We start from the raw sequence: 14,585 nt of genomic DNA, 5'->3' as shown, positions 1-14,585 counted from the left end.
TATGGGTCTTAAAGGGTCCCCACTGGCTAAAAACAAAGCAATTTGTGGTATCAAAAAAATTTTGAAAAAACAAACAAACTAACAAACAAAAAGCTGGGCATGGTGGTGCACACATTTAATCCCAGCACTCGGAGGCAGAGGCAGGCGGATCGCTGTGAGTTCGAGGCCAGCCTGGTCTACAAATCAAGTCCAGGACAGCCAAGGCCACACAGAGAAAAAAAAAATCTGTAATATGTTCAAATAATTTAAACACATTAAAGCCTACTGGTTCGTTTGTTTTTAAGGTAAAGCCCATGGTTACCTCTGGAGGTTGCTAGGCCACCAATTCATTGCTGTAGTCTGAAAAGAAAGGAACAGAGTTAAGCAGTTTTCTTGCCATTCCTGTACGAACTGTATTTCAGGATAGTCAGATGGCTGTGGAAGGCAAGTTCTTCATCAGAGTGCCAGCTAAGCACTACTGAACACATGACACAATGAGAGACCACCACTCTGTACCTGCCATGCAGTAACAGACCCAGGCACCGTTAGCCAGGCAAGATCTCCCTATCATCCAAAAAGCTCCTGGGTAGTTTCATGGTGGGCCAACTGAGCTGACAGCATAGGAACCACTACACAGCTCAACTGCAGTATCTCAAATTGGATGACTCAGACATTACATGTCTCACTGATAATGAATGCAACAGATAATTTTCATAATATAAAACCTACAGCTCTGACATTTTTCTTACACTTCCCATCAAAGGAATCAAGGTTGAATCTAGCACTGTATTTCAACAGATCACTGTATTCAGTATAACTTTCTGTAATTATGGAAACAGTTCATCTGCATTACTCAAACAGTAGCTACTAGACAACCTGTGACTGCCCGGCAGCTCTGATGTGGCTAATGCAGCTGGGGGATCAAACTGTTATTCCATTTAAAATAGCACAGCTGGCTAATGACTTGGACCACAGTGGACAGTGTAATTCAAGATTTAGTCAGTGGAGGAGAGGTCATAGAGGAAGTAGAGGTACATATTCAAAAATACACACAGTGAGCTAAGTTTGAAATGGTAAAGAGAAAAGGGAGGTAAGTGACTGCTATAGTTGAGAGAATTTAAAGGCCTAGCAACCAAATGCAACACAGTTCTCTGCAGGAGTCTGGGCCAAACAACGTATTACAAGCACCTGCGGGGAGCTGAAGAAATCTGATCCCACTGGATACTGACAGTGGGGGAGGGAGGTTGTTTTTATTCATTTTTTTTGTTTTGTTTTGTTTTTTGAGACAGCGTTTCTGTCAGACAGAATACTGGCTGCCCTGGACTGTAGAAGCAGGCTGGCCTGCCTCTGCCTCCCAAGTGCTGAGATTAAAGGTGTGTGCCACCCCACCCAGCAGGCATTGTGTAAATTTTTTCTAATCTGTACTGATGTAAAAATAGTACTGTAGTTTTGTAAAACTGAGCAAAGCAAATGTAGCCTTTGGCATGGGGGGAACCTTACATGCGCCACTGCACAGGGCTTGTGGGCAGGAAGGCCTAGGTACAGTCCTCCGCCTCTCCACTGGAGGACGCACAATTAGCAATGATTAACACTATATTGTTTTTTAAACTTCGGTGTCCACACATTTTAAAGGGCTGTGTGCCTGAGTTTACAAATCTCTAATCCATTTTAGTTTCACAGCCTCCTGTACCATATTCATCACTGAGGACAACACAGAAGACAAGGAGGCAGGGACAAAAATTAGCCTATAGATGGTGCTGCATTCCAAATAAGAAAATTTGTCTTACCGTACCATTAAGCTACAACCTTTAAGAATAAGGGTATCTAGCTGAAGATAACTTATATTGGTTGATCCTTGATTTACAAAATAAAAAATAAAAAAAAAACCTAAATGCTGGTATTCGACGGATTGTACAAAGAGCACCTGCTCTGCTTTACTAAAGTAAATTTTTTAAAATCTAAATTGGCCTTAAGAGAGCTCAGAAAACCAGGCAAGGAGGCGCAGGTCCTTAACCCAGGAAGCAGAGGGAAGCCTATTTCTGTGAGTCTGAGGCCAGGCTGGTCTACTTTGTTATTCTCTCTGTCCTCCAGGCTACAAAACAAGACTCTTAGAGGAAAACTGGATGCTAGCTTTTTTTGGGGGGGGGGGGAGGGGACGGGGAGGGCTCACTCTGGGCAGTCTATAAATGAAAACTCGTGTGTGGCATCCGAGTGCACTAACTCCACGATTTTGTAAAGGACAGCCGCCCTATTTGCAATCCAGATTCACCGTCAAGTATTTCCGTGATAAAAAGCGTTGTGGAAATGCCTTTTCAAAACTTGCACTCCACCGATCTTATTTCCTAAGCGAAACCCTCTGCAATTCCCCTGCCTCTGGGGGTTTCCCAGCACGCTTCTGCAGCTCCTACTAACATTACCAGGGAACGCTAACGCCGGGTCCCACCCAGGGAGCCGCAGCAGCCCGCCCTCCCGCACGCACGCCCCCGCCGAGGCCGCAGCACCTGGCCCCCCGGCTCGGAGCGGCGCCGGGAGGGGGACGTGAGACCCAGACGCACGGCGCCCGGGCAGCTGCAGGCGGGGGCAGTAGAGGGCCTGGCGGTAGGCGAGCAACGACGGGCAGAGGCCGCGGGGCCATGCGGCCTGGAGGTTAGCGGCACCACGGTGGCCAAGGCCGCGTCCGCACTACAACCAGCCGCGGCTCGCCCGTCTTTGGGGCACGCAGTCGGTTACGGAGCTCACCCCCTCCGCGCCCCCCGCCCCCAGCAGCCCAGCGCGCCCCCGAGTGGGGGACACGCGCACGCGTCACAACAAGTCGACGTTCGTCCCGCCCCTTACAGTAGTGACCGGACTCACCAACATACGGGGTATGAGAGCGCCGCGGGTCACGTGACCGGGACGAAAGGCGGGGCCGGGAGGAAGCCGTTGCGCGCGCCGCCGCGGGTAAGGGTTTTTTGCGCCCGCGGCCGGGGTTTAGGAGGGTGGTTAAGCGTTCGCCCTCAGCTTCGGGCGTTCAGTGCATCCAGAGGCGCTGGCCGGTGTCCTCAAGCGACCATTATTCCCTTACTGCACACCGCGAGGAGTGGAAGGGAGCCCGCATGGCGACGCCCCACCTCCCTCTTGCACTTCCGCATATGGCATCTCCAGCCGTCGAACCGGAAGCGGCGCCGCGGGCGGCCTGTGCGTGTAGCGACCCTGGATGGTGGCCTGCGAGGGCCAGTTTTGGTTTTGACGTCGTGCTTTTAGCTTAGAGCTACATTTACAAAGCTGTGGTTTCGAAGATGCGTAAGACGTGCGTATGTCTCATAGGATGTACCCTTCTGATATCTAGAAAGAGATGTCTGGGTAGTGGGACAAGCTCCCCTCCTGCTGTCACGCATTTGTGCCCAGAGATCTAGGGGATGGGAGAAGAAATAGGCTCTTGAAATTGCACTCAGCCTGACGTCTAAAGGAGACAACCTGAGAGCTGAGAGTTCTGTATTCTCTCGTATGTGGGGGTGGGACGGGTGCATAGAAAAAGAAAAGAAAGTTTAAGAAACCCGGAGAGGCTATGCTGTCCGATAAGGATTTGGGGCAGTGGCCGTGGCCAGGGTATTGGGGGAGCACCCGAGTGCCAGAGCCAGGAAAATAGATGTAAACCCGAAAGACCTGTCGTTTGTATTATGTTTGGAAGGACAGCCAAGCATTGCTGACGAAGAAGTACAGGAGACGGGTGATAAGCATGCTAGGTAGTAAAGCGTGTGGAAGAGGAGCATGGTACAAACTACGGAGGCCAACTGTGGAAACCCTGGAAATCATCGCGTTACCGCTGGAGGCAGTAGTACCCTACCAGTCAGTCACAAAGCTCACCTAAGGTTCCATAGAAGGTTCCATAGATCAGTTAAGGCAAGCAGCAGGCACTCAAGGACAGAAAGCCCGCGAACGCTGGAAGGATGTCAGAACCTTCAGAGAAAAGTGCTGTCTGTGTAGGGCTGGGAAAATCAGCTGAGGGAATTATGACCTGTAGCCCAAGGCACAGCTATTAAAAAAAAAAAAAGTATCAGGAAAGGAAGAAAACGTGTCACACTCTGGAGTTACACATTTCTGCAGATGGGATCCCTTCAGATAGCTTTGTATTGTCCATTGGCAAGGGTCTAGTTAAATTGAAGGAAAACTTGCTAAGCATCACTTGGTTTCCAGGCTGTGTGTGTGTGTGTGTGTGTAGAGGTCAACATCAGTGTCTTCCACTTTGAATCTTTCACTAAACCTGGAACTTTCAGATTCAACTATACTGCCTGGCCTGGCAACCTCCCAGAGATGGCAAGTGTGCGTCATTGTGCCAGGCTTTTTATGAGTCTGACAGCAATCTGGATTTTTCGTCTTTTTGTTTGCCCAGCAAGCACTTCACCCACTGAGCCGCCTCCCACGCTCCCTTTTTTTGAAAGTGAAATCTCCTCCCCACCTCCGGACTAGATAGATAGAGCTAGCTTGCCTTCATACTCTTGGAGACGAGCACAGACCTTTATGGCAAAGCCAGACTCTACTGCCAAGGGTCGTTTTTTGCAAGAGTCTCCCTTCTGTCAGAAACGGAAGAGTCCCTGGGAGAGCCACTGATGCTATTAGTTTCAAGACCTTGCTTTGGTGGCCACTTTGTGGTGTGTTTGTGATAAGGAACAAACCTGGAAGCTGGAAACCCGGAAGTACTCCAGGGTGACTAGCCTTTTGAATTAGATTGCAACAGTTTGAGGAGAAAAATAAAGAATGGTGTGTGGCCAGGGAGCTAAGCAGGCGTCCTGAGCACTTGGACCAAGCCCTGCAGAGAGCCAGCAAGCTGCACAGTGCCACAAAGGCACGCGCACCAAGCCTGGCGGTCTGAGTTTAATCTCTGGGTCCCACCTGGTAGAAGAAGAGAACCAATTACCTCAAGTTGTCCTTTGACTTCAAAATATACATACACAAATGTAATTTTTTTTTTATAAGAAGAAAAAAGGCTGGGTGTTAGGAGCACTGTGCAGAGGCCCTTGCACCTGTGCATCTCCAGGGAGACGGAGAATGTTAAGCATGCTGGAATGCCTTTCCAACGGCACAGATGGACCTGTTCTTCTATTCAGGAAACTGGGGCATGGGAGTGATTATCAGCCTGCTGCTCTGAGCTATCTCTTGGGCCAGGCCATATCAAGGTCCTTCAGCCAGGACTGGAGGTGACTAGTAACAGCAAGGTAACCCTTACAGCAAGGGGCTTCCCCCAAGTTCCCCAGCCAGGACAAGAAGTGGCTAATAGCTCACATGACCACTCTGCTGTCTGTATGACTGAGACTAAGCCAGAACCTTTCTTAGGCCCTTAAGCTAGTGCAGGAGACCTGTCTCTAGAACCCCATCTTCTTGGAGAAATGGCATGCACCCTAAGTTCACTGTCAGTGTAATAATGCCTCCTTGTGCGCCATCGTACTGTGTTAAGTTTGTTGGAAATAAACCATGTGGCATCAGTCTCCCCAGGTCTAAGCCAGATTGATGAGGTCAATCTGAACTTTTTTTTTTCCAAGACAGGGTTTCTCTGTGTAGCCCTGGCTGTCCTGGAACTCTGTAAACCAGGCTGGCCTCGAACTTACGGAGATCCTCCTTCCTCTGCCTCCCCAAGTTCTGGGATTAAAGGCCACTACCACCAGCCTGAGTTTTCAGTTCTTACCTCTTCACAGTTTGCTTTCCTCCCTGGACTCCTGCAGGCTCCTCCTCAGCAGAGGATTTGGTCAGTGCAGCCCTGGGTGGATTCCCTGTATCTCATAAAACAGATAAGGTGGCACACGCCTGTAATACCATTGGTGGAGGCAGGAGGATTAGAAGTTTAAGGCTGCTTTTGGCTACAGAAATAGTTTGAGACTCTGTGTCAAAAAAAAAGAGTGGGGGACAAGCCCAGAAGGACCCAGAACCTAGAGCTGCCACCATTGGTCTTACAGTACTTTCAGAGCTCAGTCTGGATGCTATTTAAGAAAGGAAGTGGTTTCCTGGGTAAGTCCAACTGCCCGCGTTATTCCTGCCGTAAGGATTAGCAGCTGGCCTGTGGCTGGTCACTTTACACATCCCAGCTCAGTGACACCAGCGTGTTCTCTTAGCTCCTGTTCCTTAATGCCAAGGTTGGAGCCAAGACAGACTTGTGCCAAATAACAGGGGAGGGCTTGAGAAGCCGGAGATGGGACTCAGCAAGCAGTGTCAAGTCAGAGCCTCCTCAAAGACATCACAGACAGGGAAAGGTTATTGTGTGAGATTGTAAAGAAAGCTATGTTTATATGCAGTGCCTTCCAGCACCTTGCTCAGAACAAATGTGTTGCTCTCTGGTTACGCTAGCAACCTAGTCTGTCAACTAAACTGTGTCTAACCCCTATACACACTCAAGCATCTGTCAGCTGAGGTAAGGAAAAAGCTGTGGTCACCTGACCCATATTGTGATCAGGAACAAACTTGGAAGCTGGAAACCCAGAAGTTTCTGGGTTTTTCTGGAGGGGTGTTAAGAAACAAACAACAAAACCAGTTTCAAGCTAAAAGTATAGGGAATCCTGGTACTGGATTCTACTGTCCCCTCATGGTGTTGAGACATGACCGCTTTGGCTTACAGGCCTGACAAGAGCAAAGCTGCAGGAAAATGGACAGTGAGGTGCAGCGGGATGGAAGGATCTTGGATTTGATTGATGACGCCTGGCGGGAAGACAAGCTGCCATACGAGGACGTCGCGATTCCACTGGTAGGTTGTGATTCGAGCTCAGGACCATGGGTCAGAACCTACTGGTGAAACCTAGCGGAGGTTGGTGGAAGGTGAAATCCAAACTGTGGCGTCCTCTAGATCTAGAAGCCTCTGGAAAGCACTGGCTCATCTTTTAATGGTTCAGAGACCTGGCTGGTGTCAGCTAAGTTAGAGGTCACACCCAGGCTGGAGCCCAGATTTTTGGAGACACATTGTGACCCAAAGCCAGCAGTAAGCCAGGATTGAATTCAGTGCATAACACACAGAGAAGCAAGGAACGCGTGTGCCCTCAATTCCCTGCTGGCTTATCAGTCTTTTGTTGGTGGTGGTGGTTTTGGTTTGGCTTTTTTGTTGTTGTTTTTTGAAGATTTGTTTTGTTTTTATTTGTGTGTGAATAAGAGAGAAAGGTGGGGGGAGAAAGAGAGAGAGCTACAGGTCGAGAGGAGGATAGAAGAGGGCATCAAATCCCCTGGAGCTGGAGTTACAGGTGGTTAGGAGTCACCCAGCATAGGTGCTGGGAACCAAACTTGGGTCCTCTAGAAGGGCAGTAGGTGATCTTCCCACCGGGCCATTCCCCCCTAGCCCTTAAGATTTATTTCTGTTTCTGTATGTGTGCATGTCTCAGGTAGGGTGGGGGAGCACATAAGTGCAGGTGCCCTTAGAGGCCTGGAGAGGGTGTTGGATCCCTTGGAGCTGGAGTTAAAGGCAGCTGTGAGCCACCCAGAGTGAGTGCTGAGAACCAGGCTCGGCAAGAGCAGTATGAGCTCTTACCCACTGCACCGTCTCCCGAGCCATCTCCCGGCCTCTCTGTGGGCGTTTCTGGTTTTTGGTTTTTGAGTGTTTGTTTCAAGACAGGATTTCTCTGTGTAGCCTATACAGTCCTGGACTCACTTTATAGACCAGGCTGGCCTTGAACTCACAGAGATCCACCTGTCTCTGCCTCCCAAGTGCTGGGATTACATGCGCCACCATTCCCACCTTGTTGGCATTTCTGAAACACTGGCTGCACACATAGCCTAGCCTCCAGGAAGTGCTTGAAGCCTACCTAGCTTTTCTTCTTTGGCCTTAGACATGCAAGCCCTCAGTGTACCTTTTCTTTGCTGATCTCTGGAAAACGCCCTTAAAAGGCGATTGTTGACCCTTATGTAATAAGCAACCCCCCACTTTTGCTTATGTAGATTTTTTTTCAAAACTCTTACAGAGGCCTAACAAAGGACAAGGAAACATAGTTTTGGGACTTTCTCTGTACAGTGTGCCCCGTGCTCTAGAAGAGCAGCCAATACAGCGTGACTTCCAGGAGCATAGCCTGCCATGGCTGTTCTGCAAAGAAAGAAAACACGCAGCTCACCTGTGCCCTCATTCAAGCGGGAGAGATGGTGATGCGCTCAGTCGCTGTCCGTGCCTTATCGATAAAATAAGGAAAAGGCATTGTGGCTGCCCTTTAGTCCAGTTTTAAGCCAGAGACTGAAGTTAAGGCCTGCATTATCTGTAATCCTTAAGCCGGCCATTTAGGCGAGGTGGTACTGTCTCCATATGCCAGGCAAAGAGTAGGAGAGGCACGCTTGCCCCAAGTCTAATACCTCATAAGTCAGACTTCATGCCTTGGTCTGCAAAGCTCAAAATCCATAAGGTTTCACCCAGCCAGCTATCCAACAAGCACTTCTCCAAAGTCAACTGTGTCCCCTAAGATAATGTGAGCATAAGAGAAAGTTCCAGTTTGGGGTCAGGGAGCAAGTCACTAAGTAGCTGCACTACCCAGCAGGGAAATAAATCGCCAAGAGGTGAGTGGCTGGAGGCCTGGCATGCCGCAGAGACGCTTCAGAGAAGATGTAATGCTTATGAAAGACCTGGAAGACAGGGCCTGCAGCAGAGGAGAGAATGAAACAGGCCCAGGGTTTTGAAACACGGTGGGAGATGGTGGGGCAGTGGGGAGCAATTACATTTGTAGATAGGAGGCCATGCGCAGGTTTGCCTTTCAGAAAGTGGGGTTCCCAGCATTGATGGCGACAGCCTGGTAGAAGAAAGAGGCGGGGGTACCAAGTAGGCTACTGCAGTGCAGCAATCTAGGCAAGAGAGAAAAGCCAGAAGAGTACCAAGAAGAGTATGGTGACTTGCTAAATGCTATACACCAGGATTTAAGGACATTTTTTGGTAGGGAATGAAGAAGAGGGACGTCCCTCTGCTGACCTCCTGGTGGCAGCCTGGTCCTGTTGCCCAGCCATGCAATGTTGTGGTTCTAAGGGAATGTGTATATCAGTTAGCGTTTGCTGCATAACAAATTGTCCTGAAATGTAATGACTTACAATAACAACTGTTTGGTCATGATTTTATAAGTCAGTTGAAAGTTCTGGACCACACCAGTTCAGCTCGCTGGTGCTGAGCTGTCAGGCAGCAGACTAGCTGGAGCTGAGTGGGCAGGGGGTCACGTGTCTGGCAGTACTTAACAGGATATCTCCAGGAGGTAGGATAATTGGGACTTGGCACATCCTGCAGGCTCTCCTGAGACCTCGGCCTCAGCTTCAACAGTAGTGTCAGGGGGAAGCGCGGAGCGTTGGAACTCAGGCTAGAACTGCCCCACAGCTTCATTCTGCTGATGAGAGCAAGTCAGTGGCCACCCAGATGCACAGTCACGGAGTAGAGTCTGCCGCTCGGCAGGAGTAGCTGAGAAGAACTGCAGCTGTTGAGGAGTGTGCCTCGTGAGTGTTGTGCTTAGGTCAGCATGTTTTGTGTGGTTTTACATGGTGGTGCTCATCGCAAGAATTCATAGTCACCAAGAGAAGGGTGCGTCATCTTAGGAATCCTAGCGCGCCCATAGAGGGAATGAAGTTGAAGCAGCCCCTGCCTCTGAATTAAGTATTTTTAACCAAGGGCCAGTTTACTCTTTGTGACCTTTAGATAATTATCAAGGCCAGATTTCTAAATTGACGAGAGAGTGGCAGTTCTCTGGGTCTGTATATGGAATATTAGATCTCATATTTACATATGTAAAACAGATGCATATGATGCAAACACATTAGGTTTTTCTTGTGTGTGTACCTGTGTGCCAAGACACATGAAGAACTCAAGTCATCAGCCTCGGCAGCAAATGCCTTTACCCACTGAACCATTTTACTGGACCCAATTCAAATAACTTGCACATGTGGTAACTAAATGTCATTTTCTATATGCTGAACATAATTTAAAAAAAATACCTCCATATAGTATAAATAAATTAGGTGGTGCATCCTAACTCTGAATTTTAAGCAGTGTCTGTTGACACAAAGTATAACTGGGTAATGCACAGAAATACATGGTATCGGTGATCTGTGGAGCCAAACAGGGATTCAGCAGTAACAAATGCGTATATGTTAGGGAGTGATACCAGATTGTGCCAGTGTGGTCCCATGCCTTACCACTGTAAGAAAATGGCAATTGGGGTGTGAGTTGGTCTTTACTGTGTTTTCCCACTAGGGGGCGATCTCATCTGTTACATTGCCAGTGTCCCTTAGCCAGCCCATTTTGTCACATAAGCATTTTGAGTGCAACATTTTTTTCCCCTTGATACATTTCTTATATTTAAAAAACATACCAGCAAATCTGATTTGCCTTTAAAGCACTTTCAGAAAGGCTTAGCATCGGCTCTTGTCAGCCACTCCTAATTCTAGGGAGTGCCCTACAGCACTGGACACCTTGTGCAGCACCAGGCTCTGGATCCAGCTGTGCATTCTATCTTTACAAACATCCGAGACAGGAAAACAGCTAAATTTTTCTCCTGCTTTCAAGAGTACAAACAAAGACACACACACCCCGCCCAAGGGTTTGAATTACCTCACTCAAATAAGCCAGTGAATAAATGGCTGTCTGGGGCTCCAGCACACCTCTCTCTCTCTCTCTCTCTCTCTCTCTCTCTCTCTCTCTCTCTCTCTCTCTCTCTCCCTCCCTCCCTCCCTCCCTCTCCCTCTTTCTCTCTCTCCCTCTCTCTCCCTCCCTCCCTCCCCTCTCTCCCTCTCCCTCCCTCCCTCTCTCTGTCCCTCCTTCCCCCCTCTCTCTCTTCTCTCTCTCTCCATCCCCCTTCCCCCTTCTGCCCCACTGCTGCCTTTTGTAAGCAAACCAGAGTCACCGTGCCCAGCCTCCCATGCTGAATGGGGAGGGAGCCACACTGGCAGAACTCCGGTGCTTCCCATGCATCTGTTTCTTCAGACTCTTTCTTTAGTAGATCATGTCAGCTATGCTGGCTGTTCTAGGGCCTCACAGGCTCTAGTGCCTAGTGCCCTTGTGTTTTCAGAAGTAACCTCAAGACCATGTTTACACCTGTAATTCCAGCTCCTGCAGGACAAAGGAAGATAGCTTAGAGAGTCCGGGGCAATTGGCTGAGAACGCATCTCAGTGGTAGAGTGCTGGTGTGGCACACACAGGGCCCCTGTGCCCAGTCCCCAGCAGTGCAGAAACAGTGTTCACACCAACACAGTGAGTGTGGGGTCAGCCTAGGCTCCGTGAGACCCGTCTCAAAACCCCATAGAAAGGAAACTCTCTGATGGTTGTTGTGGGTGTCCTTCCCTTCCAGAGTGAGCTTCCGGAGCCTGAGCAGGACAACGGGGGCACCACAGAGTCTGTGAAAGAACAGGAGATGAAGTGGACAGACCTGGCCCTACAGTGCCTCCACGAGAACGTCCCCCCCGCTGGAAACTGATGCCGGCCTTCCTTCCCACGGATGAAGTTCTCAAACCATGTAGATAAAACATGTCCCCCCCCCTCTGTCTCCGAATCCAGATCTTTAGTAATAAATCACCACTCAAGAACACATGCCCACTTGGCTTTTTAGCAACAAAGCGCAGCATGAAAATGTTCTGAATGAGAAACTGAGACTTGTCAGGAATGCAGGCTCTGTGGCTCTCGGGGCTACGCTTACTCACTCACTCACTCGTGTTTGAACGCAGCTGGTTAAACATTTGCCTTTAGCTCCAGTTTTGCTTCTGTCGAAGTTGACTCTTTCCCAGCTACTTACATATGTCCTCTGCCTCAGGTAGTTGAAATATGAGCAAGAAAGACAGAGGAAGCCAGACGTGAAGAGAACCACGGACTTGTACCCCCATGCCTGTTCTGAGCGGGGTCAGCCTGTAGGTGCCCCAAGCAGACACCCCCACTCACTGATGACTGGCATTCCTAAGATTCCCAGCATATTTCCAGACGTTGCATAAATGTACAGATTAAAAGGTTATGTCTGAGGAGTTAGGGGATGGCTTAGTCAAGACCTAAGGTTGATCCCTAGAACTCCAGGAAAAATTGGGCTTGGCATGGTGGTGTGTGCTTGTAATCCCAGTTAGCTGTTAGTGTCCTCTGTCCCCTATCTGTCCCCTCTCTGTAGTCGTCGCCTTTGGGCCACTGGAGGGCCTTTGTTTAAATAGAGCACTCCTCTTATTCAAAACAGTAACGGTATCTCATATCTCAGACCCCTTCAAATATAAAACACGTCGGGGCCAGTGCTCAGTACTATATTTATACAAGAATCTGTTGAGGCTGGAGAGATGGCTCGGGTGGTTATGAGCGCCTGTTGCTCTTGCAGAGGACCTGGGCTCAGTTCCTGGCACCCAAGTACCAGCTCCCACCTGCCTGTGGTTCGAGTTCCAGGGGTCCCTCACCCTCTTGTGGCCTCTGAGGGGACTGCACACATTAGGTACATAGCACCCACATAGGCAAGACACTCAAAAAATCCATAGCCAGGCAGCAGGGGTGCACGCCTTTAATCCCATCACTTAGGGGGCAGATGCGGGTGGAGTGAGGCAGAGCAGAGAGAGCCGAGCAAGAAATGCTTTCAGCTCAGACCCTTCAGCCTGGTCCTGCAAGGACGCTGGACCATGCGGCATCAAGCTCTCGCTCTGGGGATGAATGGACTGCTGTGAATTGTCAGTTGTTGGCTCTCCCTTCCAGCCGTCTGCTGGAAACGTCTAAACACAGCACTCCAGAGCACATGAGCTGCGTCCCCTTGGCAGCCAACACACAGAGACACAGTCAGTGGCAAGAGGATGGGTGAAAAGGCAGGGAAAGGCGCATTGCTCAGGTTCAGCAACAGACTCCAGCCGACTGCATTTGCTTTAAAGGAAATGTGTCGTTTCTTGTACCTGCCTTGAGTTTCTGAACCAACACCTGACATATGAGCCAAGGGGCCGGGGGGCACGATGGGAGGTGGACACTGACTACGGAGCAGAGGCAGCAGAGAGCCGCAAAGTGGAACTGCTGTTGCGGGCAAGGCGCCTGGGTTCCCCAAGTCACTGAAAGGTTTGATCAGGCCTGGGGGACCGCCTGATCTTTTTGGTTTGGGTCTTGTTTGTTTGTTTGTTTGTTTGTTTTTAGACAGGGCTTTTCTGTGTAGTCCTGGCTGTCCTGGAACTCATTATATCTATAGGCCAGATTTAGACATGGATAGACATACAGGCTCTATATGGCCAGCCCTGCTTTCTCTCTTTAGCTGGATGTCACTGTGCTTCGAACAAGAGATGGCACCTTACAATTTAATGTCATTCCAAGTTAAAGCTAGCTTGCTGCAGGTTAAAAGACTTATTAAGTCACTCAGTAAGTGCCTTTCAACCCAGACTGTCACATCCTTTGCAAAGGCCACAGCAGTGCCCTAGAAAATCCCATCAGAATTCTCTGAGTTTTCATGTTTGTGTTATTTCTAGAATGAAGACAGAACTGAGAGAAATATTATTAGGGGATCTTAGATACATAAAACATCAGACATGCCTGTTTAACTTCAAAAATAACATAATTAAGAAAGAAAGAAAAAGAAAGAAAGAAAGAAAAGAAAAAGATCATGTTCTCACTGGTTTTCAGGATTTGGCGTCAGTGCCCCTTTATACCCAGCAGGGGCCGGTCCAGTTCCTAGTGCCTTCCTGTACCAAAGTCTTTTGGTGAACTCAGTAGAAAGCAGTAAGGCCTGAGAGACTGGCCCAGAAGGGGAGCTGGGACCCAGATAATGAAAACCCCTAGCCTCTGTCCCTGAGCCAGCCAGGGCCAGCTCCATTGATGTGCACTCACAGAAGCATGCATGAAGTGAATGCTTGACCCTTCTTATCCTGAGCCCCTCAGTAGCTTTAGCTTGTCATAAAAGGCCCCATGTTTTCATCTTGCAGTGGATTCCAAACATGTAGCTAACTAAGGGTTCCATGTTCAATGGAGATTGACTGAGATGCCACTGCACTGAAAGAAGGAGCACTTAAGGTCCTGGAGCAGCAGACTTTAAAGCACCAGAAAACCAGGCAGGTCCCAGAGAAGCAGAGCAGAGAGCCGGGGGCAAGCATCCTTGCTGCCGCACTGCACGGGACTTCTGCTGCTCTCAGTGTCTCCCAAGGTGGCTGCTGATTGAACTCTTCCTCAGTGCCTTGGGAAGGCTTGCCTAAGTGTCCATGGGGGTGAGGGGCAGGTACAGAGATTCCGTAAAGCCAGCAAGACAGCTGTGTGGACAGCTAGGAGCACTTGAGGCAAGGTTATCACCCCACTCCAGGCCATGTCCTTACTGCAGTTTGCCCTGGCCCATAGCCAATGACGATGTAACCTTCCTTAGCTCTGTGTCAGAGTAGACCCTTTGACCCAAACAAAGTATGAAGAGGACGATGACAGCTGGGGACAGTGTTGAACTCCCCCGTCCATTACTGGTACTCAGCAGTGCAGAGACTTTTTGCCTGCACTTTTCTTTGGGTTGCTTACTCAGTTGGTTAAAAATATACAAAGAAACTAGTTGGTTGTACACGTGCAGAAAAGCATGCGTGCACACATACACATGAGCCAGATTTGCTGGGGGCGGGAGAAGGGGACAAAGGGTGGAGAATTCAAAACTACCAAATGACTGGAGCGGAAGTGAGGGAGGGTGATGTAAAGGCTCGTCCCTGTTATCCATGTCTTCCCTGGTGACTCAGAC

At 49.3% G+C, this 14,585-nt stretch overlaps 2 protein-coding genes across 15 annotated transcripts in view; one reads left to right on the top strand and one right to left on the bottom strand.

Moving 5' to 3' along the window:
• The window catches only part of CEP63 (centrosomal protein 63), a 43,947-nt gene extending 40,979 nt beyond the window's left edge, over nucleotides 1-2,968 (bottom strand). The window contains exons 1-2 of one of the 11 annotated variants that reach the window (XM_084751721.1): nucleotides 2,833-2,968; nucleotides 302-339 (exon numbers count right to left, since the gene is read on the bottom strand). In XM_084751721.1, the coding sequence (XP_084607847.1) occupies nucleotides 302-339; nucleotides 2,833-2,838 (44 nt within the window). In that variant the 5' untranslated portion in view covers nucleotides 2,839-2,968. Of the gene's footprint in view, nucleotides 1-301; nucleotides 340-2,248; nucleotides 2,272-2,422; nucleotides 2,799-2,832 lie in introns of those variants that run through there. The other 10 variants (XM_084751720.1, XM_084751714.1, XM_084751722.1 and 7 more) reach the window with 10 other exon arrangements.
• Nucleotides 2,839-11,471, top strand: ANAPC13 (anaphase promoting complex subunit 13). 4 transcript variants are annotated; one of them, XM_084751728.1, is made up of 3 exons: nucleotides 2,839-2,919; nucleotides 6,566-6,691; nucleotides 11,235-11,471. In XM_084751728.1, the coding sequence occupies exons 2-3, from the start codon at nucleotides 6,593-6,595 to the stop codon at nucleotides 11,358-11,360; spliced, it is 225 nt and encodes a 74-aa protein (XP_084607854.1). In that variant the 5' UTR covers nucleotides 2,839-2,919; nucleotides 6,566-6,592; the 3' UTR covers nucleotides 11,361-11,471. The 4 variants fall into 4 exon arrangements, with proteins under 4 accessions (XP_084607854.1, XP_084607856.1, XP_084607855.1 ...); XM_084751730.1 differs by lacking the exon at nucleotides 2,839-2,919 and adding an exon at nucleotides 3,128-3,268; XM_084751729.1 differs by lacking the exon at nucleotides 2,839-2,919 and adding an exon at nucleotides 3,139-3,272.
• The last annotated feature ends 3,114 nt before the right edge of the window (nucleotides 11,472-14,585 follow it).

The sequence above is a fragment of the Acomys minous genome, assembly GCF_964271855.1.
Source record: "Acomys minous genome assembly, chromosome: 13".
In the NCBI taxonomy this organism is placed as follows: domain Eukaryota; kingdom Metazoa; phylum Chordata; class Mammalia; order Rodentia; family Muridae; genus Acomys; species Acomys minous.
The sequence above is the reverse complement of the archived record's forward strand: the minus strand, read 5'-3'. Positions and strand labels throughout refer to the sequence as shown.

Coding starts and splice junctions, on each gene's coding strand:
- ANAPC13 (XM_084751728.1), top strand. CDS start 6,593: ATGGACAGTGAGGTGCAGCGGGATGGAAGGATCTTGGATTTGATTGAT. Junction 6,692..11,234: donor AGGACGTCGCGATTCCACTG/GTAGGTTGTGAT, acceptor CTTCCCTTCCAG/AGTGAGCTTCCGGAGCCTGA.